This window comes from Vanessa tameamea, chromosome 31 (genome assembly GCF_037043105.1).
Source record: "Vanessa tameamea isolate UH-Manoa-2023 chromosome 31, ilVanTame1 primary haplotype, whole genome shotgun sequence".
In the NCBI taxonomy this organism is placed as follows: domain Eukaryota; kingdom Metazoa; phylum Arthropoda; class Insecta; order Lepidoptera; family Nymphalidae; genus Vanessa; species Vanessa tameamea.
In genome coordinates, this window is record NC_087339.1 from 1,644,427 (window position 1) to 1,668,566 (window position 24,140).

Genomic DNA, 24,140 nt, shown 5'->3' on the forward strand with positions numbered 1-24,140 from the left:
CCACGATGAAGAGATTTTATTAAAATTTCTTTAATATTTGTTTTTTCATGCAGCGTGTCGTTTTAACAGTATGCATCCACCTTTACATTTATTACACCGATACACTTAGAACATTTAATCAAAATATCATTAACTATAAACTACTGTTTATGATAATAATTTATTATAATAATTTTGAAACGTTCCGAGATGAGGTCCGATGATTTCCTTTTAAAGATTTCAAACATTAAAAAAAAATATCCATTAAAACCTTCATGTCGGTCTATATCGATTAAAATTCGAGTAAAATTAAAATCAATTAGTGAGATCTGTTTACAGGCGTACGATGAATGCAAATTAATCCATATTATCTTTGTATTTGCTAAAAATCAATTCGCAATCCGGTCGAATGCCTCGGAAATTCTCCGCGCCGTTTTCGCTGATGTTTGTGTCCGTGAAATCGATCCTCGTCAAATTCGGAGCGGCTGTCGCGAGGTGAACTAGACTCCGATCCGTGATATTCCTATAACCGGTAACGGACAGAAAACGTAGATTCGACCGGTCCGGTCTAGAACCGGTATCGTGACCGACGACCATCGGACCATTGGGACCGATGTGGATTATGTTAACGTCCTCCCCGTCAGCGCGACCGAAACGTCGCATCGCGAAATCCGTGACGAGCGAACTCGAGTCCACGTGCGTGGAACGAAAGTTCAAATTCAAATGGCGATCTAATTCGGACGAATCGCGGGGAAAGCGGTACGTGTTCAGTTGCGGGCCGACGCTGACGTACAGGACGTGGTGTCGCGGCTCAATCTGGTACTGGATTGGCGGCAGCGGTTCCCGCCTCTGATTCTGCTGGTTCTGATTGGCCGCATTCTCGGGCAGGCAATTCACGTAGACCGGCTCTTGATTTTTCCGAAAACAGACATACTTCTCTTTCGGTTCGTCGGATTTCTCTCCGTCCTTCGAAGTCGACGCGCCCTCGTTAACGTTCTCATTCGGACGTTTTAGATTCTGCTTGGGTTCCGGATCGTTCCGTTCATCCTTTTTTGGCTTCGCGGCTTCCTCAACTTTAACATTATCAGCCTGCCCGGCCTCCTGTTTCTGGCCTCCTGGTGTGGATTGGTGACCGTCCTCCTGGCGAGCTGTATTGTTCACTTTGGCTCGCGATGTACTCGCTATTACGATAACTTCGTTCTGCCTTCCACATCTGAGTTCCCCGACGTCGATTAACTGATCGATTTTAATACAATCGACTATACAATCAGGACTGCCGCCTCTAGCGTTCTGCATACGAAAATTTTCATTCCGAGCATTATCGTTGCCTTGAGCTTCTCTATTTAAATTTTGAACATTTTGCGCGTTCGGTTCTGCACTGTTACCGTTTTCGTCATTCCTCGGGTTATCGTTCTCGTTCCTCGGTTCAGGGTTATCGAATCTATCGATATCGTCCTCGTTTATCGCGTCGGGATCGTCACTATCGGTCTCGATCACGCCGATAACATTTACGTTTATCTCGCAGTTGATCTTCATAATCCTGTTCTTGGGATATTCTTCGTTTTTCGAATCATTGCTCTGATTCTGAGCATCATTGGCGACGTTCATTGGGCCCGCGTTTTGTGTGTTACCGTTCTTCGTTTCATTCGAATCATTATTGACCTTCTGACGTTTGCTCAGCGGGGATTTACCGTTCACATCGGCGCTTTCGCCGCTACCGTCTTCAGGTTTTCTCTTCGAGGAACCTTCTTTATCCCTGTCGGTCTTAGTGTTGGACGCTTCCGATCTGAAAGAATTATTTTTTGCACATTAATATCTACTTTTATTAACTAATATTACAAAGCGAAAGTTAATCTGTCTGTCTGTCTGCCATACCACTGTCAAACCACTGAATTAAATTTGAACAAACTTGAACTGAAAGGCTACATTTTTTTACCTAACACCAAATGACCAACCCCCAAAAACGCAAGCGAAACCGCAGACGACACTTAGTATTAAATGAATGAGTAAAATATTTATAATGTAAACCCATATATAAGAAGTTTTAATATATAATATTATATGTATATAAGGACCTGCGATTCGCAGATTAATTTGCCTTAAATTAAGACTATAGACATGACGAGAATTTCTGACTTGGTAGTGGTTCTTAACCTAAACACAATCAGACAAACTACTGACAAATGCATCATCTAAATAGTGCTCGATGTAGGAAAACATCGTGAAGCTGTCGCTCGCGTTGAATAAATAACGTATCATTCTAAACAATGTTTAATCAAATTCAATCAATATAATTTTTAAATTGGACCGTTTCCAAAAAATTCAGAAAGTAACCGATCTTTATCGGTATTATTCATATATCAATAAAGCAAAAAATTCCAAGACCTGGTTATGGTTCTGTTATTCTAATGTTTTAAACAAACCGTATTAACACTCATGTTGGTTATTAGCAGATCGTTAAAACAAATCGTACTCCTCTGCATGGGTTAACGGTGTTTCCATTAGAAGCAATTTTACGCAAACTACACTTGACCATGAAAAATTTCTTTTGTGAAAAATCTTTACCCTTCCTAAGGGTATCCTCCCAACAATTTTTTATACGGGGTCCGCCAAGGCACGCTACGCTTTTGGTTTCCCAGCAGTGGTCTCACTCATGGGCCGTTATGTTATACTAAATTAAATTTAAATTCATAAACAAATACTACCCTACTATATATATATAATCTTAGGTTTTACTGGAAAATCTTAAGATTAACCGTAGTTCGAACATTTACAGTAACATATATACTATATCTTACCTGTTAACTGTGACGATATGTTTTGTGTTCCATATTTAAAATAATAATAAATAAATACGCAAATTTGAAGACTAAGTAACATTACGTCCGGTGAGCTTATAAACGCAAGATCTAAGTATAAATTAAACTACGTATGTGTTAGTTTACATCTATGTGTGTGTAAGTTTATATATTTAAATAATATATACTTATAATGTACCTTGGTTATATATATAATAAACTATAATTTACTAACGTTTCGTTTTTTGCACGACCCCCAGCGACCGGCACCGCACGGCTGCTCGACGGCTGAGGATTGTCCATCTCGGTGCATTCGCTCGAATCCGAACTAGATTTCGATTTGAAGTAATCCGGTTCCTGTAAAGCGTAAAAACATTAAGAAATTACAACTTCAATGAACTTATTGTAGGATATATACGAAGGATCGTTTGGCAAACAATCGAGATTAAACGACTAGACGAATGTCAGGAGTAGTGGGGGGGGGGGGGGATTTAGTTAAGATTTTAGTTTCCTCATGGCCTTTTTTCTGTATTAAAATTTATGAAACTGGATATTCTAGATGCAAATATTAGCCTCAAATATCAGCCTGCTACTGAGAATATTTTGTCAGGATTGGATTTGAATGCAGAGCGTCTCACGAGCTAGGCACTCGGGCAACGACGCAGCCGTATAGCAATGACGGGTGCATCTGAAAGGCAAGCGGTGTCCACCCACCCGCGCCTCCCAGCGGTCGAGCTGGTGGTGCGCGACGCGAGGGTCGTCGGCGTAGTGCGCGTGGTGGTGCTTGAAGCGCACGGAGCGGTGCCGCCGCGCCGCCAGCCACAGGTTCTCCAGGTTGGGCAGCCAGCCCAGCGCCGACACCTCGGAGTCGCCCACCGGCGAGCCGCGCAGGTCCAGGGACTGCAAGTCGCACGGGGTTCGTGAGAGTTGGGCCCCACACATAAGTCAAGTTGTTTTTGGAACGAAGTTCTTTAACGCGGCATACAGTGGAGTTAACTCGCGTAAGGAAAAAGCGTATACCTTCTCTTTCTCTATATATCTGTCTCTTTCCATTATACACGATTTAATATAACATTATTTAAACTTTCAACGAGATTTTAACACTGACTAAACCAGCGGCCTTATCCGTGCGAAATTGATAACACGCAAACTTCCAATCCCCGTCTTACCCCCTCAGGGGTGGAGTTTCGTAAAATCCCTTCTTAGACATCCTCTACACCCTATAAGGAACCTACCTGCCAAATGTCAAGTTTGTAAGTGTTATAGTTTCAGAGATTTCGAGATTGATCAGTGAGTGGTATTTCATTTATGTATATATAAATATATAAAATATAATATCTCTTGTCATTGAATTATTCTCAAACATTGTTAGTTTATTTCATTGTATCTGTTATTTAATACATAATATATAGAGATTCAAGACAACATCGTCCTAACCGCGTGTCCCACGACAATTAAATAAAACAATTTGTCGAAATCACCCACCCTCAAAGTCCTGAACCCGTATCTGGATGTCAGGGAAGCGTACGCCACGAACTCGGCCAGCTTGGGACAGTCACGCATGAACAGCTCTTCGAGTTTCGGCATCTTGCTTAGCGGCAGCAGCGTCGCTGGATCCATCCACTCGCACTCCGAAACGTTGAGACTCTGTAACCAAAACAATAGTACCACTATATTCCACTGGAAGTAGGAAAAAAGATAAACAAACCTTAGATTTATATATTTCATGCGATTCGCTAATAACTCAGCTATATAGTCCACTATTAAGAATTTATGATTAATATATCTTTATTTATAATACAACTCTATTGCACTTAACCACTAATTTCCATTTTAATTTTACTTCCAAAATTCCGATAACAGTTTAGTCGACGTTCGAAACGCCATTTTTTCGCAAATCCACAGTGAATATCATAGATTAATCAAGCTCTCGACCAATGATATCGCGGCAATTTGCTTTCAAATGTTGTTTATATAGCTTTTATCCTTTTATGGTTGGAATAATACTTGTTATAAATAAATAATACTTGTTGCCGTTCAGATAGGATATATTATATACATATATAATTGCATTTAACTAACACAATTTTGTATTTTAAACTATAGAAAAGAGTAATTACTGAATAAGCTATTTGACAATGCGAAAAATAAAGCGTCAATTATTGTAATCAGCATATATTATGAGTTTAAAAATGGTTATTTAATAACGAAAGTTGAAAACTAATTATTAATTTATATAAAAATCCATAAATAAAAATGCATTTGTTTAAACGTTTGTCACGTGACACAAAACGACCCTGATTGGTCGGGTTTATGATGACGTCACTTGCTTGTTAACCACGTTTGCCTACTGTACGTGGATTATATGTGTCACAGATTACAAAACAGGCAAGTGACGTCACCGACCCCATTGCAGCGCCATATTGTCAAAGTAGCGTTTTCGCGCGCTATTTAAAAATTGAATTTTTAATTTGATATTTTTCAGCAAATATATACTAGAATTAAAAAAAAAAACAACTTTTATTAGGTTCCTTAACCTCTACTAAAGAATATAAAATTTTAAAAACCAGTCAAATAGCCTATTTTTGACGTTTCTTCTCGATGAAATCTACATTCCGTACCGGTGTTAGTTTCATTCAACATAGTTCTAGTAAAATTACGCTTGAAAAGTGTTTGTAAGAACCTACACGAATAAAGTATATTTAGATTTTTACTCTCACCCGCAAAAACGTCTGTCTGAATACCGAACGGATATTAATACTATTTTCAACAACGAACGGAGTGATTCATAAGGGTTTAATCTGTTTATTTTTTTTTTTAAGAATAGTAGCAATGCCGCGTATCAATTAAGGAATTTACGACTTGTGTTAGGAGTGGGGACAACAATAGCCCAAGGGGTCAGGATCGATCCTACGAACTTTTACATCGCATCAAACCATTGCGCAAACTCTTCGACAATCAAAATCAAAAATCAAAAATCAAAATAAAAATCTAAATCAAAAATCAAAAATCAAAATAAAAATCTAAATCAAAAATCAAAATCAAAAATCAAAAAACAAAATCAAAAATCAAAATCAAAAATCAAAATCAAAAATCAAAATATACTCTATTCAAGTAGGCTTTTACAAGCACTTTTGAATCATCATTTAACAAACTGTTTAAAGTAAAACTACCACCGGTTCGGAATGTACATTCTACCGAGAAGAACCGGCAAGAAACTCATTAGTTACTCTTTTTCAACGTCTAAAACCACAGTCATTAGTTAAATACAATTATATATGTATGTCATGTCTCCTGCCTGGAAGTCAACGAGCATTAACTCCACGCTTTTTTATCATCAATATAATCTTGTATCGTAATTCGTATAATCACTAAAGTTTTCGTGTAAAATGACTAAAATATTACATCGACTGTGAGCCTTACTAACGCCGCGTAAACCAAATGCTATACGTATTAAAACGAACAGACTACAAGGCTATAAATAACAATAGTCAACTCACCTCCAAAAACGGTAGATGATCTTGAATCTTGAACAGGAACGATTTATCGACGGTCATATTGAAGCACCTCGTCCCGCGGAGCGAAAGCTTCTTCAACATCTTCGGAAAGTGACCGAGGGTCGTCTGGAACAGAGACGAAGAACGAAATGTCACTGAAAAATTCTTTACAATCTCTCTATAATCTCAGTCCGATTAGCATATTGACGACGACCTCCGTGGTCGAGTAGTCTGTACACCGGTTTTCATGGGTACGCCGCTCCGAGTCGATGTAGAAAAAGTTCATTAGTTTTCTATGTTGTCTCGGGTCTGGGTGTTCGTGGTGCCGTCGTTACGTCTGATTTTCCATAACACGAGTGCTTTGGCTACTTACATTGGGATCAGAGTAATGTATGTGATGTTGTCCAATATATAAAAAAAAATAATTAAAAAATGCCATTTCAAGGTATGTTATGACATTGCAAACGATACCATACCCTCTCCTCCTCTAAACTTTAGAGGGAGCCACTGGTAAACTAACTCAAAACAGCAACCAAATACCTCTTCAAATTCAAGATTGTAGGCTAATCCCCCCCCCCCCAAACACACACAGACCGTGGACGAAAAGTGGTAAATAATTGTTAATTCAAAAGAAGTTGATTAGTAGGAAGGTATAATTAATAATTACCCGATTACAATCAATATTACAGTAATCCACGGCGAGCGTGGTCAACTGCGTGCAGGTGGCGACCAGCTGCTGGAGGAGCTTCGGCGAGAACGAGAACTGCGGCCCGTTGCACCGCTGCGGCCCACTGCGGCCCAGGTCGGTCTCGTCGGTCCACGACGGGAAGCCACGATATCTATAAATAGAACATTGACATTACAAAATGACACCAATGCTTCAGTAACTAAGTAAATATCCCACTGCTGGGCTAAGGCCTGCCCTCCCTTTAAGGAGATGGTTTAGAGCCATTCCAATGAGGGTTGGTGGATACATGGATGGATGTGGCAGAATTAGATTAAAATTAGACAAGAGCAGGTTACCTCACTATGTTTTCCGTCACAGGAAACGCGATGAATTATAAACACAAATTAAGCAATCGTAGGTTAAGAAGCACGAGTTCTAACCATTGGGTTATATCTCGGTTTGTCAAGGGATGAGTGAGCCAGTGTAAGTAAGAGTTGGGAGAACGTAACGTCTTATAGTCCATTCCACGAAACGAGCTCCCAGGAGAAATTGCTCATGTGCGCTCATTGGTTAATACCCGATCGTGATTACATTCCTTAGGATTGTCTTACATGCCGGTTTGGTCTTTCTTATCGGGTACATCGACCAATGCCATGCGAGTATTTTCTTCCCTAGGAGTTCGACTCGTGGAACGGACCAATGTTATCTTCTTATATACATGGTGTCTCAAAATTCAACGACAATTTTGAACCAGGTAAGCAGCCATTTTATGTCTAAAAAAAATACATTTTTTTACATTTATCAATACTACAGATCTGCAAATTTTGTAGTCACGATTGTCCCTAAAAAAACAGCTATTGAACCATACCGCGCTACACTTCTGCTGTAAATTGGTGACGAGTTGGAGATCCTGCTGGTAAAATGGTCATAGCATCGGGTCACGACCATGTTATTGTGATATCATTAAAGTCAAGTCAAAGGGTACATTAACAATATACACATATTTTACACTAAATAAGAGATATAAAATAAAATACGTAATAAATCCTTTACGATGCCACAAATACACTTATTAAACTCATACCCCCAATCTGGGGGGGTTTAAAAATTGAAACACTCACCTCGGCAGATTTGGAGTCCTCTGGGCACTGATGAAGAGCCTCGCGTGATGTCTCTCCAAGTGCACCGGGATCGGGATTTCGTGGATCTGTTCTGAAGACAAGATACGTATTCTTAGAACGATCAACCCATTATTTTCTCGTACTAGTATCGCCAATAAATAAATTCATCAGCTGTTTAAAGAGCTAATTTTATAAACACCTATTGGTGATTTCTTGGGTTTCCGCAATCATCGGTTAGACCGGCCAAGTGCGAGTCGGAATCGCGCACAAAGGGTTCCGTACCATCTATAAAAAACGGCAAAAATGTCTGTTGTACGGAAGCCCACTGAAATATTTATTTTATTCTGTTTTTAGTATTTGCTGTTATACCGGCAACAGAAATACATCATCTGTGAAAATTTCAACTGTCTAACTATCACGGTTCATGAGATACAGCCTGGTGACAGACGGACAGACAGCGGAGTCTTAGTAATGGGGTTCCGTGTTACCCATTGGTTACGGAACCCAAAAAAACACTTAATAGTTCTCAAATTTACGTTAAGCTAACTAATATTAACATGAGTTTGTTAATTCGTTTGTTACGCTTTAACGTTTAAGCTACTCAACCGATTGACATGGGGTGTCTACCACCGTACCCCCCCCCCCCTCCTAACTATAAGCAGCTTTTTAATGGCCCACTGCTGAGCTATGCCCTCCTCTACCTTTGAGAAGAAATTTAACTTTGCTTGCCTGATTTTGAATCCGCTGACACCGATTAAGATGCACGATGTTCTAACCGCTCTGCCATCTCAAGAGATTACATATAATAAAAAACTCACCACATATATTAGGTTCATTGTTCGTACCTGCTTCGCTTTCGCTGGACTCGTCCTTCTCCTCGGCGGCTTCCTTGCGCGTGACGTTTATGAGTCCAAGACATCTAGGAACAGCTTGAAAATTAATCACGACAACCCTGGATAGGGCCCGACAACTCAAACGGCTCATATTTCATATACCGATTTGAAGACCGGTGCCAATGTAACCGCCGAACATCAATACTGAGTATTCTTGTGTTCCGGTTTGAGGAGTTAGTCAGTTTAACTACAGGCACAAGGGACATAATTCCCAAGTTTGCTGGCAAATCGTTTACGCAAGGGACGCTTGATATGATAACAGCCAATGTCTGTAGGCGATGGTGACCACTTACCATCAATTATATTACCTCAAAAATCTTCGATCACAACCGCTAGGTACATACATACAACGATAAACAAACCTTAGATATATACATACCATTAGATTTGATTCAAAAACAGTTCTTGATTAATATATCTTGATTTATAATACAAAACTATTCTAATTGACTTATACAGACTCAAATTCTTCTTCAAAAGTTCCAATCAAATACGTCGACATTCAAATCGCCATTCACGAATCCAAAATGAAAACCACAGATCATTTAAATATCGACCAATGACGTCGCGTCGATTCAAGGTCAAAGTTTATTATTAATCATGAGTCATCCTGCCATCGAAATAGACCACACTCACCCGTCAGCGTTCCTAGCGTATCCAGTGATCATTAATGCACGGGTATCTTGATGGAGGGTGTTATCGAGGAGCCATTTCAGCCTCGCTTGGCTGCAGGGTACCGCGGTCGTGTCGACTCGCCTCCACAACGAGCGCTCACGAACAAGACGCCCGAGACGAATGCACGAGCTATGAAATACGTTCACAGATATCAGCTTGTGAATGTCCCACTGGTGGGCTTAGTCTTACTACTGGGAAGGCTTGTATGTTATTACACCACGCTGCTCCAGGTGGCAGTTTTACAATAAAAATTCTGGCTTCGACTAGCAAGGGATGTATTTTTAAAAATAATCTTCTAAACCACTCGGTGGTAGGGCTTCGCGCAAGCCCGTCTGGGTAGGTAGCACCCACTCACTAGGTATTCTGCCGCCAAACAGTAAAACTTGGTATCGTTTTGTTCCAGTTTGAAAGGTGAGTGAGCCAGTGTACAATGGTCATAATATAATATTGGCGGTGTAAGGGATGGTTAATATTCCTATCAGCGCCAATGTCTATAGGCGGTGGTGACCACTTAAAATCAGGTGGCACATTTGCCGGTCCCCCTACATATTACATTTAAAAAATAACACAATCTTATCAAACGTATTCGGTTGCTTTAAATAAATAAATAATAAATATTGGACAACATCACATACATTACTCTGATCCAAATGTAAGTAGCCAAAGCACTTGTGTTATGGAAAAAAAGGAAATAACGACGGCACCACAAACACTCAGACCCAAAACAACATAGAAAACTAATGAACTTTTTCTACATCGACTCGGCCGCGAATCGGACCCGGGACCTCGGAGTGGCGTACCCATGAAAACCGGTGTACACACTACTCGACCACGGAGGTCGTCATACATTTGCTTTACATTTCCTAATAAAACTAACGAGATTGTAAGGCGACCTAAAATTATGAGATTCAATACATCTGAGCTGTTTAGTTATCAATAAACTAAAGCTTATCTAAACCAAAGGCAGATTCATCAGAGGCTTTAGCCTGGGAAGGAAGACTCGACAGGCAGCGAATTGAGGAGTTTTATTTTTTATTTTTAGCAAGAAGGACATCGTTCCAATTATACTATACCTTTATAGTAATTATAAAAGTGGTAGATGGTGGAAAATGGTAGACATAAAAACTAGCTCAAGTATTTCTTTGGATTTCGAGCTCACTTTATAATAATTTTCATCAAATTCTGTTCAGGCTTTCTGCCGCGATAGTGAGATAGACAGACACAAAGTTACTTTCGCAATTATAACATTGGACTAATTAAAAAAAACTTATAAAATTGGAAGCTTTACATAAATGACAATGGTGCATGTTCCTACGTATGTGTTATTGGGAAAGAGCACCAAACCTTAAACTCGGAAAATGTGTAAATCCAACATTTATAGTCCATTCCACGAGTCGAACTCCTAGGGAACAAAATACTCGTCCATCATTGGTCAATGCGCGCGGCTAGACATAAGCGAGATTAATCAAATGTATAAGACGATCCAAAGAAATGATTTGGCCAATGAAAGTCAAGCGTATTAACCAATGAGAGGACAAAGGTAATTCCCTTTGGGAACTCGTTTAATGGAATGGACTATAGGTTCTAATTTGTTTATAGTTCATATCGTGCTCGGCGATGAATGAAAATTTTCTGCTACCAACAAAACCTTCAATGGTCATAACATTTTTAAAAGTTCTTATTATTTCGCCAAATGCTATATATACTACAGGAACGCGAGCAAGGAGTACGTGTCACGCAACAAGTCGATACAGATTGCGCTATTGACGTATATACTTATAACTAATATTATATATGCGAAAGTAACTCTGTCTGTCTGTCTGTATGTTACGCTTTCACGACCAAATAACAGACTTTAATGTAATATGATATGGAGCAAGCTTGAACTCATAGGAAGCCCATAGGCTTCTTTTCACCTAAGAAATACGACCTACACCCCTAACAGGCAGGCGAAAGGGGCCATTCATTTATTACATAAGACAACTTAGGGGGGGGTGAAGGTTTCAACCACGTTATATTTTTTCTTACAAGGGGTTGGGTGTCTTGATATATGATATAGTCTTACGTAAGATCACAAATATAGACAAAGTTAATATTTGAAAAAGCGTCGGCAACTGCGCGATGGCCGAGATGCGCTCGGATGCGCATAGTTAACTGTTTCCATGGCAACCTCGAACGTCGATACAAAACCAACCAAGCGTATATTCATTTCTATCCTCTATATTCTTACGTAATAAATAGTAAACGGGGAGAAGGGGTCGGCGTATTCTTATTTTTTCTAATTTAGGGGAGAGGGGTTCAAAATCTAGTAAAAATCGTATCATTACATAGTATAAAACAAAGTCGCTTCCCGCTGTCTGTCCCTGTGTATGCTTAGATCTTAACTACGCAACTGATTTTGATGCTGAGGTTTTTTTTTATTGATAGAATGATTCGAGGGGAAGGTTTAGATGTATAACACATGCATTATATAGTTGAGAAATACTTATAATTTTAGAGGTTTCTAATGAGATGTCGTAAATAAACACATTTTTTGCGCCTAAATTGCAAACGCTGGCTGAACCCTACGAGATAGATCAAAATAATGTACTACAGTATTGTACACCTTAAAAAGGTCTTCAAAAAAGTCCGCGATGGTATATGTCTATCTCTTAGCCCACATTGCACCCGTGCGAAGCCGGGGCGGGTCGCTAGTTACGTAATAAATGAATGGCCACAAATAGGTAAAAGGGGGGCTGGATTAGGTAAGATCTGGATATATTTATACATCACTATAATTGAAAATAAAATCGAATTATATATTATATAAGCCCTTTCCAAACACGCCAATTAACTCATTAACTTTATAAACACTCATCCGCACGGAATCTTGGTCAAATACTTATTTCTACATGGCAACAATTTTTAAATAAAAAAAAAAAAAACTTTTTTGAATTATTTCTTATGAAAAAGGTCGGATAAGTGTTTAGCATAATTTTAAATTGGTAATTCGTTACGTATAAGTGTTTATATATATGACATTTGAATGTTAGTTAAATCGCATTGCACCTTTATGTGCATGATGACACACAATTAATGCTATGAATGGGTGTGGTACTGATTGCTCTCACCATCCAGTTCGATTAAATAGTATCAAAATTTTAATATAAACAGTGTTGCCAGCGAGATCGTAGAAAATCAAACAATTATTATAGATATAGAATTAAAAAATATAATATTAACTAGGCAAAGTATTAACTATACTTACAATCCAAGCGCTTTCAAATCTCTTGGTGAACAATAACGTAGAACGTACAGTAGAACATCATCGGATAAATCCAATAAATTTATTTGATTGTAGCTGTTGTGGACGAAATCTGTGGACAATTCATTAATTTGTAAAATTGGCTTTATGCTGGCTTTTTGCAAATCTGGGTGGTACCAGGTACATCTCATCATAAATTCTACCACCAAACAGCAATACTATTTATGTGTTCCGTTTGAAGGGTTAGTGTGCCCATGTCTTAGTAACCAAGGCACATTGGCAATAAAAGTAATTGTCAAAATTTCTCACAGCACCAACGTCTATGGGCGATAGAGAGCCCTTACCATCAGTTTGTCTGAATATAAATTAACATATTTAAAAAATATATAAATATTATGTATATTTTCCAGTATGAAAACCCACCTATGTGGATTAATAACCCTTCAATATGAATGCCTTTAATATTAAAACAGTTCAATAACATTTTAATATATCTACCTCTTATATTAATAATACTATAAGTTACTTGACCTAATGTAATTATACAAGGGATATAACATCTCAGATAGCATAGTCGATTTATGCCCTAACAACACCAAACCTCTTTGCTTAAGGACATTCAATCAAGCCTATTTACTTTGATTATTGATATCTATAAATGTATAGACTGTCAACGGTCAAAGGACTGAGACCGTGTCGAGAAAATTAGTGGCCAACAGTTAGCCACCAAATACACCAAACAGTTGGCTCCTTTGGTTAAATTCTTTTGTAAAGTACTATGTAGACAATATAGACTATATAGACAAATAAATTATCTTTGCCTATATAAGAAAGAATTAAAGTTAATTATTTTCCTGTCGGGTAATATCCCAAGCAACTCATTAGTGTTCAAAAATTATTTCAGTAATATTCAGAATGAACTTGGATGGGTAAAGGTATCTAGCATAGTAATTTCATAATTATGATGTTTATGGTATTTAATTATTGGCAATTTTTTATTATCTGTGCCTCAGCAAAATTTTCTTTGTGTATATTGTCTTGTATGATTTACAACACAAATTATATGTTATCAACTTTTGAAGTAGACTGTGTAACAAATATCATTGGCCACATTAGTTAAAAAAAAAATCAAATGTTTTATCTTTCCAATTTTTTTAATTAATCATTCAATATAGTATAAGAATTCCTTATCATTAAAACGTCAGACTTAATGATTGATAAAAAAATAAAACAAAGTAGTAAAAGAAGATATAACTTCTAGAAAATGAACTTGTAAATTCTCCTTCACAAATAAAAATAAATTAATGTCACCAGTACAATATTAATATATATTTATATGGAGTAACTGTGCCTATAGTTAGCCTATAAATAGAAATTTAGCTAAGAAAATTATTTATTAATTAAAAGAAAACATTTTACTTCACTTCCATATTTATAGGAAATTTGACAACAAATTAGTATAATTATTGTGGCAAAATACTTAGCATAGCACATTTTAATAATTAATGTGCACAGCCTAATCCAATCACAGGACGAGTACACACACAAACAACTTTAACCTCGATTTTATGCAATATCATTGGCCGAGATCTAAATAATCTATGATATTAACAATAGATTCGTTAATAAATGGTAATTTGAAAATTGCAAAGCTGTTAATGAAACTTTAAAAGCAAAATTAAAATGTATATAAGTAATTATGTAAAATAGTGCACTATATTGCAGAGCTAGTAGCAAATAGCATGGAATATGTAAATCTATGGTTTGTTTACACTTTTTTCTTTTGTTTTCTATAACATGCAAAGCAGACTAGCACAACTCTGGACTATACAGCCTATTCCAATGGAAGTAGGAAAAAATATAAACAAAACTTAGATTCAGGTTTTTAATGCGATTTGCTAATAACTCAGCTATATTGTGCACTACTAAGAGTTTATGATTAATATATCTTTATTTATAATACAACACCATTACACTTAACTACTTATTATCCACTTTAATTTCATTTCCAAAATTCCTAAACAGTTTCGTCTATGTTCAAAACACAATTTTTTCACAAATCCATAGCGGATATCATAGATTAATCAAGCTCTCGGACAATGATATTGCATCAATTTGCTGTCAAATGTTGTTTATTTGACTTTTTTCCTCTTATGGTTGGAATAGAGTATAGATATCAGTTTCATAAGAAATTTTAAGTAAAATGCCACCAATCTTGGCAACTAAGATGTTATGTCCCTTGTGCTTTAATTATGCTGACTCACTCAACCTTGAAAATAGAACACAACAATACTATGTAAGTATTGCAGTAGAATATCTGATTAGTGGGTGGTATGTACGGTGGTATACACTGATGTATGGGCTTGCACAAAGTCCTACCAACAATTGAATGAAAAAGCTAAATCTCTTCAATTGGAAAGGATATTTGATTATATTCACTAAATGATAAAGATTCTTATTAAATATTATTTATTTCAATCAATAGAAATGTATTCAAATTAAATATAAATTTTCGAAAATAAATAGAAATAACTTCATTGAATTGTTTCGAAGTATTTGTTTGAACATAATTTTAAAATAACTGGCCACAAAATATTTACACTCAAAATGACTAAACATTTGAAAATAGACTGTTTTTTTTCGTCTATATGGATACAATAAGTGTTATAGCTATAGTCATAATATATACTGCCCACCTATAAGCATGGTTTGAAAAGATATTCAAATAAACAAACTTATTAAATTAAGTAATTTTGAGGACTATAAATATAAATAGAATAGAAGGAATAATGTGTAATAATGTAAAAAGATGAATAAAATTAATATTTTACTAATGTATGTGCAATTATTTGCTTTTTTTTTAATAATCGATCATAAGGACCAATTAATTATGTAAATATTGTGCAAATAATTGTTCAGTTTTTAATTGAATTTGATCTCTATTTAAAAAAAATATCTAAAGAGGATATTAAGAATGGAGTCTGGATATAAATAAAAAATCAATAAAACATACTAATAACTTATTACGAAATTTTAAACATATTATTTTAGATATGCATTGAAAACAAGTTTTTTTTTTTATTTCTTGTGCAAAATAGACAAAGATCACTTCGTAAAAAATAAAAATAAATAGATAATACACCAAGGAGGACGACTATTTAAAACAATATAATCGTTTCATATATTTATTTATACTTTTCCTATAAAATCAATACCAATTTGTTTTTATTGATTATCGACAGCGATCTTTTAAGTCAAAGAAAACAAAGGTTTTAATTGAGATCTATTATACTACCATCTTGTACGCAGCCGCTATCATCCAATTCGCGTTTTGTATCACATTCTATGTGCACTGAACCCATTTTAAAGCAGAAATACTGGTATAGGACCCACAAAATACAACTATTGACTTCCTTCGAAGTCAATATTAAAATACGCACGACACAAAGGACTGCGGATTCATAACGATGACCCGGTGAGTAAGCTTAATCTTAAGAGGTAAACAGTTTATTTTACGAAATTGGAACGATTCCAAGCTAAAGGCAATATCATCCCCAAATACCCGAAAATAAGAAAATTATGACAGCACCCAGCAGTCAGCAAAAAACAAGAATTGATATTCCGATTTCCGATTACAGTAATAGACAACAATAATATCTTTTTAGTTTATGGCAGTTCAGGAAGTAACGATCAACTATTTTGGAAAAATGTAGTTGTTTCATTAATAATATTAAAAAATATTTTAAATAGAACACAATATTTAATTATCATTTAAGTATTTCAATAAATACCTAATATATAATGTGGCCTACTCAAAAAATGAATATAAAGTCGACTGGCAGCACTTATTTAGTAATTTGTTTTTAATTTTTCTTTCACGTGTTACTTGACAGAAGTCAAGTATTTATTTTTAAATAAAAACAAATTTTAAAGCAATGGCAAAGTCAACCAGAAGCAAATGGAAGAGGAAATGCCGGGCAATAAAGCGAGAACGCTATGCAGTAAAAGAACTGGCCCGTTTAAAGAAAATGTTAGGCATTAAAGAAGAAGAAAAAGTTAACGAAAATGAGGTTATGGAGTCTGACCAAGTTATATTTTTGGATGCAGGAAAAATTGGTAAAAAGAAGAAAGAGGAAAAGCCACCTGAAGAGGAAGAAGACGTTGAAATGAGTTCAGATGACGAAAAAGTAGAAGTCGCCGCCGATAATGGTAAAAAACGGATCTTCAGCACGAAAACATTAAAAGACCAAAACGGCCAGTATCCAGTTTGGCTGCACAAGCGAAAAGTTGCGAAATTAACTCAAACAAAAAAAGGTTTAAAGAAAAAATCAAAGAAACGTCGACGGTAGTTAAGTCCCATAGGTGTATAAAAAATGTGTTTTTATTTAACAATATTTTACCAGTTCAATTGCTACAAAGTGCATCAATGTTTTTATGAATGTGGTTATACAAAAAAGACCTGCTGAAGGTTGAAAAATGTACTATAAACGTAAAATTCCAAACCACATTACCTATTCCTTACATTTCATGTAAGATATGTTTCTAAGTAAAAAAATATAGTCTTTAAATTAACAAGCTGTATATTTTTTTTAATTCACCTTTTCATTTATGTGCATGATCATAATCATAAATCCTAAAATATCAATAAGACTCAATATTTATAATAATATTAATGTATTTTTATTAAGAATTACATAAACAAAAATTGAAAAACATTAATATATTAAGCTTATATACTATTGTTGTTTACATCAAGAGGTTTATAAGTGTCAGCTCTTAAAATGGCTCTGTTAAGTTCGTGGATATGTTCGTCTGTCCTAATATGAAGCATTACTGATACAGATCCCATGGTTACATTACAAATTGTGCAATAACAATTTATTTTGTTTATCTGTAACAAATCATGAATTAAGATGAATATAGATAAAAAAATATATATTTTAAATATTAATTTCTAATTTTTAATTTGTTGGAATAATTATTAATTGTATAATTTAATCTAACTATACTAATATTAAACAATGGTAATTTTTATTTGTATGTAATGAGTAATCTCTGGATGTAATCATCCATTTCCAAAAAAAGTTCACTGGTAGAATGGTGCATTATTCTTGATATATATGTTTTGATATAAATTATATTTATATCAAAACATATTCTTTAATAATAAATCTCACCCGCGCGGTGCCGAGATGGGTCACTAATATCAACTTGGTGATATGTATCTTAATAAAACCATTATCTACTTGAAGAAATGCAAAGATTTGTTTAATAATCTAATTATATTTTATTGAAAAAATACAAGCACCTTTAAATTATTGTTTTACCCAAAATAACATTGCAACTTCATAAATAATAGGCAAGAACTTATTTTAAATGATTTGTTTGTATTGATTACTAAACCAATGAACAATTTTTTTTTTATTAACGAATATTGATTTTAGACATTTATTAATGGACATATTTCGGAAGTAATAAGCTTTCAATTATAATTCCAATTTCAAAAATACTGACTGAAATATACTGTATTATAAAAAATATTACACATAAAACAAAACAAAAATGTATAAGAAATTAACATACCTGTCTTATTAAATTTTCAGAAAATTCTGTAACATATGGAAATTTGTTTAATAACTTTTTGTGTTCAACTAAACTCTTATGATGTTCTTTGAATGCATGCTCTATTTCCACGTCACATAACACGCACCGATATGTTTTTCCTATCATGAGAATTCCATGGAAACTGTCTGAGGATACCACTAATTTCATTCCGTTCTTTAAAGTTAATATTATAAACTGTTGATCAACAACATTCTTTTTATCCGATCCTTTTAAAAATTTAGGTTTTCGTAAAGCTGGTGTAGACATCTTGAACCATTCCCGTTTCCCTAAGTTAATGTTCATTGAATTCAAATTTATGGAATTCGAATCAGTGAGGGTATTTTTCAATATTATGTTCAAAAAATAAAAAATTGAATTAAACAACTTTTATGACATTCAAAATTATGTTATGCTCTATAGTATGCCCGAGATACCAAAAATATATTGTTATGTTTTAAGAAAATCACGCAACCTCAAATTGATCAATATTTAAAATTTATTTTTGATTTAAAGTTATCAATACAACTATTTTATTAAAAACATAAATAACAAAAAAAGTAATAGATGATTCCAAATGTTTTTAATTGTATAATATAATAATATCTATTCACAAATATAATAATATTTAAATATATTCAAAAACATATAACAAAATGACTTGTAATAAGTTAGTTCACAATATATTAAAATGTGTTTAATAGATTGTGCAAGACAAGGATCGAAGTCCAATTAAAAACTGCAAATGCTGATAAATTATAGCAATGTTGGCAATGATGTTCTTTTATTAGAATATCATTGAATGTTAGTATATTATTTATATAAATGCTTACAAGGCAATATTAAAAAAATAAACACATCGAAAATTCAACTATGATGCATTAGCATTATGGCATAAAGTAAAGCGCGGTGAACTAAAATATTGACGAAAAAGACAACACCGTTTAGTACTATTGTATAACTTAACTTCTTTTCACAAAAATACATTGTTTTGTGCTTGAGAGCGTCCACCACATATGGGCCCTCCTACGTGAGTTCTACCTACATGAGGTGCCGATTGCGACGGACAGTGAGAATTTTATTAAAGAGCTGGTTCTTCTCATATAGTAGCAAAATTGATTCATAAACAGGCGGAAATTCCTGTAAATGACTTTAAACTACAGATACAGAGAAAGGATCTCCTTCTACTAAGTTTTTCTAATTTGCAGGCACTCGAATACCAACATACCTCTTTAAGGCAGTTTGTTAGAATAAATTCTTATTTGTATTCCTCTTTGCATAGATAGAGGAGCCCAGCCGTGCGACACTTACGGACTGTGTTTTTTTTCAACAATTACAAAAAAGCACAGTCCACGCTTAGGAAAGATGTCGTATAGGAAGTGCACACTAATAATATTCACAATAAAGATCTTGCATAATAATACTAATTATTTAAAAAGATAAATATGAATTAAAAAAAAATCTTCACTGTGGGCAAAAACTGTAGTATCCAAAGCAATAAACAATAGAAGAAAAAAGAATGTATCAAAACAAACGATGGTATGTCATAAATCATAATCGTAAATTTGTATATAATTGTAATGGCATGGCGAAACACGACAAACTAATTCAACTATTTGTTTAAAATTTAAATTATCGAGACATACAATTTTTACTCTTCTTGTAATCGAATAAGGTAAGATATGTTTTTATTATTTATTTCATGAAATGTTGAAACCTTTCAAAGAAAGTATGTATAAATCTCTAACAAACTTTACTTATTTGTAAACAAAAATAATGATCTGATCGCTTCAATTTATACTACTAGCACCACGGCTAGTATACAGAGCGGCAAAATTAAGATGAGAAGAAAATAAAGTTATAACTTTAAACTGATATAAAAGCTTAAATGCTGTTAAGTCTAAATCATTCCATATTATTTGACATAATGTTTTTTATAAGTTTAATAATTAACAGCATTTTTTACACAATAAATGTACCTGTGTACTAAGAAAACTATACAATTTTTTTTTTTTTAAATCACTTGTGCATATGATCCATCTCAAACATCCTACACTTAATTTACTGGTAAATAAAGTATCCAAGAGCTTTGTTCTTTATGTCTGTATTAACTGGCCATTATAGGTATATGAGTAGGATAACTGTTAATTTGGTGCACTAGAAGTGCTCACAGCGATCCTTAAAGTATAAAGAGAACAAATTTACACTTGTTAAGTTTTTAATAGTTACTCACATGTCAACTTTTTAAAACTCAAAAAAGAGGCAGACACCTCATAAAAAAAATATTACTAAATTGAATTTTTGTACATCAATTACATTTTCCTGCCTATTGCCATGTCAATAGTCCAAATTCACAGGGGAAATAGAAGAGCAGCTGCTTAAACAATAATAATATATACTGCACCATTTCTTAGTAAAGATTTATTAAACAAAATTGGAATAAAACAAGCATTCTTTTTTTAAATAATTTTCTGTGTCGACTTTCAATGTTGAACAAATGCTATCTGTGTTAATAAAGACATTCTTTTGCAGTTAGACTTAGTAATAAATAACAAAATGGAAGATAAAACGAGTGACGCGCCAATATTCATAGAAGTGGCTGAGAATTTGAACAGCAATGATGTTGAATACACAACGGTTGCATCAAAGTAAGTTGATTTAATACTAACAGTACCTTGCCTGTTTACTGTTTACCGATGTTAAATTTCAATTCAATTCTTAGTTTAATGGCTTTTAGTTGTGCCGACAGGGCACGGATTATTTCGCCAATGTCACGTAGGATGGAGAAGACACGAAAGAGATTGATCGGTACGGTTGAGGTAACAGACTCAATTAAATTTTGAAGACTAGCATAGAAGTAACAATTTCCTTGTTAATCCTTAACGTAGAACAACACAAACATGATGTTAAATTTGTATTCTATGCGAAACCTGCTGCGAAATTTATAAAACCTTTAGTACATAAACCATCTGTCGCAATTTTCACCTCCTCGAGAGGTGAATTAAAAAAAATACCTTTTTGTCCTTCCTCCGGATTCAAACTATCTATCTGAATTTCTATTAAATCGGTGCGGTGGTTTAATGCAGTGGTAACAGACGGAGTTACTTTTGTTTTGATAACATTGATATATAATAAAAAATATATATTAACAGAAGCAAAAGAGTCTCTTTTATTTTATATGGATCTTTAAAATAAGTTCTTAGTCCACTATATTATGGAGACTTTTGACGGCAATTTTCAAGAATTATTCATTGTGCATACCAGAGCTATTAGCAAATTGAATGGTTTATGCAAATCTGTTTATATATATCGACTCGCTTCATTAGAATAGGAATATCTATGCTAATATGGCTGTACTATTATTAGCTGACAGACTTGAGTTTATGAATTCTCATGGTTATAGAGCATACGCACCAGTCCCTCAGAAAGTGGTTAATTTTGTGCCCGAACTGTTTCTCCTTATGTTGAATTGGCCCTCCCATCGATATTCCTTCATTGGTGAACCATTAGAGTACACTTGTGTTTGCCCACACACTAGTACACTGTGATATGTCCTTTTGAGTTTGGTCACTATGGTCGAAATCGGACAGGACTTGGACAATTATTTAATGTATTTTTTTTTTATGTAATAGGTGGAGACAGGCAAACTGGTCACCTGATGGTAAGTGTTGACCACCGCCCATAGACATTGTCGCTGTAATGTTAACTGTTCCTTACATCGCCAATGCGCCACCTGTAGGGACAATGACCCACTCACCATTCGAACTGGATCATGCTGCTATTGCTGTTTGACGGTAGGATATATGATAAGTGGTACCTACCCAGATTGGCTTGCACAAAGTCCTACCTTTTCGTAAAAAAATATTTCAATACTCAAGTTATTGATGTTTAATTTTTATTTTTTTTATTTTTAGACGTATACAGTGTCCGGAGTGTAACCGATACACGGCCGAAAATGAGGAACAGTTAATTCGTCATATAAGAAAAATACACAGAGGAGAAAATCCGTTCCAATGCGCGATGTGCGACTACAGCACATGCAATAAGGTACTGTTTGAAGAGCACGTGCGAATACACCAGGGCATAAAGCCGTACAAGTGCTCCTTCTGCCCCCACACGAACGTCTCGAAGAAGAATTTGAAGAAGCACGAACTAATCCATCGGCCGGATAATCCACTGAAGTGTCCGAATTGTCCCTACATCGCGAAACACAGACGGGGCTTAGCGTGTCACAAGAGGAAATGTCACGTGACGGATAAAAACGTAACGAAATGCGTGACCTGCGATAAAACGTTCGACGATAAAGAAGCGTTGGGCGTGCACAAGAAGGCACAGAAAAAGTGCGGCGAGTGCAACCACAAGACGTGCACGAAAAATCTGTTGACAGTTCACAAGATAATGGAGCACGGGAAACCGGACAGGAGATATAAAAAGGCAAAGAGTGACACGTTTAAATGCGCCCTCTGTGATTGGTCGTCGAACAGCAAGCCCAGGATCCTCTTGCACCTCATACACCACCCGAACCAATCGGTTAACGAGAAGGTCATAGATATATCCATATTAAGGACTCACGGTATCATGTCGTGATAAGGGATAATCCGCACTATTATTTAGATGTACAATGTGTCTGTGACGTCACGTATTAAATGATACCCCCTAATATGGCGTTTTAAGACTAAATTTAACATTAACTTAACAGGACATTTTTTATCATTTAATTATTTTACAACAACGTTATCGGAGATATTGTTACTTAAATACTAAAGGGTCAATATCGGCCTAAATATGTCAAACGTTGCCGTTCCGAACTATTCATTCGAAAATTATTAACCTAAAGTAATGTCCGCTGAAGTCAAAGGGGTCTGTTCGGTGAGCGGGTGAGCGGGTGAGCGGGTACGTCAAGCGATATATTTACTACTCAATCGATCATCATAAAATTTGGCCTACACGATTCCAAGGGAAGAATTCCTAACATTGACACCCTCCCCCCCTCCGACGCAAGTGAAGCCTCAGACGGTTTCCAATGTGTTTAATTATTATACTGCAATAAAAACAGTAATATTATTAAATTAAATTACAAACAACTTATAAATAACTTTTATTTATACCAATGCTCTTAACTCGCCGCTCGAAGTAACTGCTGACATATGATAGAATATTATTTATATAGCTTAAAAACAAAAACTGACAAAAATGTTACCCTTGCTGAACTCCTTTTTTTTAGTACCTCTGTTAATTCGTAAGAACTGAGGGCTAATTCTACTAAAGAAAAGTTACTTTATCGCAATCGAATCGAAACACAAACGTTGCTATCAAGCGGTTTTCCAATTTTAGTAACATAAAGATTCAGGGTTGAGTAGCCTTGCCTTGTGCTCATTTGTAGGCGAGGTAATTGCCAGTGCAACCCTGTCTGAGTAGCGAATTATGAATTCTACCACCAAACAGCAATATTATTGTTGTTTCAGTTTGAAGTGTTAGTGAGCGAACTACAGGCACAAGTGACATACCATCTTAGTACCTGTTGCTACTATAAAAATTAGTAAAAGTATTCAAATTGTCTATGTCCTAAATCTCATTGTCTTTGAACTTATATTTGACAGTACGGCAGAAAGGTATGTAATATTAGGGTCTATGCCGGAAGACTAATAACAATAATAGGTATATA

General features: G+C 35.2%; 3 protein-coding genes and 1 long non-coding RNA gene across 5 annotated transcripts; 2 read left to right on the forward strand and 2 right to left on the reverse strand.

Annotated features, from left to right (window-relative positions):
• Nucleotides 1–50: 50 nt before the first annotated feature.
• On the reverse strand, nt 51–16,499 carry LOC113396840 (uncharacterized). Of its 2 annotated transcripts, none has more exons than XM_064220181.1 (11): nt 16,170–16,499; nt 12,878–12,986; nt 9,592–9,759; nt 8,908–8,981; nt 8,063–8,153; nt 6,942–7,113; nt 6,278–6,400; nt 4,263–4,424; nt 3,492–3,677; nt 3,013–3,134; nt 51–1,765 (listed from the first exon to the last, which is right to left on the reverse strand). In XM_064220181.1, exons 1-11 carry the CDS (start codon nt 16,234–16,236, stop codon nt 337–339), a joined length of 2,703 nt encoding a protein of 900 aa, XP_064076251.1. In that variant the 5' UTR covers nt 16,237–16,499; the 3' UTR covers nt 51–336. The 2 variants fall into 2 exon arrangements, with proteins under 2 accessions (XP_064076251.1, XP_064076250.1); XM_064220180.1 differs by having other exon boundaries at nt 8,881–8,981.
• A 231-nt stretch (nt 16,500–16,730) lies between these two features.
• On the forward strand, nt 16,731–17,449 carry LOC113396845 (protein LLP homolog). Its single transcript, XM_026634908.2, has one exon. It carries the CDS (start codon nt 16,810–16,812, stop codon nt 17,221–17,223), a length of 414 nt encoding a protein of 137 aa, XP_026490693.1. The 5' UTR covers nt 16,731–16,809; the 3' UTR covers nt 17,224–17,449.
• Nucleotides 17,450–17,642: 193 nt separating this feature from the next.
• Nucleotides 17,643–18,947, reverse strand: LOC113396844 (uncharacterized). Its single transcript, XR_010309807.1, has 3 exons — nt 18,458–18,947; nt 18,052–18,116; nt 17,643–17,765 (listed from the first exon to the last, which is right to left on the reverse strand). It is a non-coding gene; the product is annotated as an uncharacterized LOC113396844 (long non-coding RNA).
• A 2,064-nt stretch (nt 18,948–21,011) lies between these two features.
• Nucleotides 21,012–23,306, forward strand: LOC113396843 (gastrula zinc finger protein XlCGF49.1-like). Its single transcript, XM_064220106.1, has 2 exons — nt 21,012–21,123; nt 22,390–23,306. Exons 1-2 carry the CDS (start codon nt 21,032–21,034, stop codon nt 23,060–23,062), a joined length of 765 nt encoding a protein of 254 aa, XP_064076176.1. The 5' UTR covers nt 21,012–21,031; the 3' UTR covers nt 23,063–23,306.
• Nucleotides 23,307–24,140: the final 834 nt, after the last annotated feature.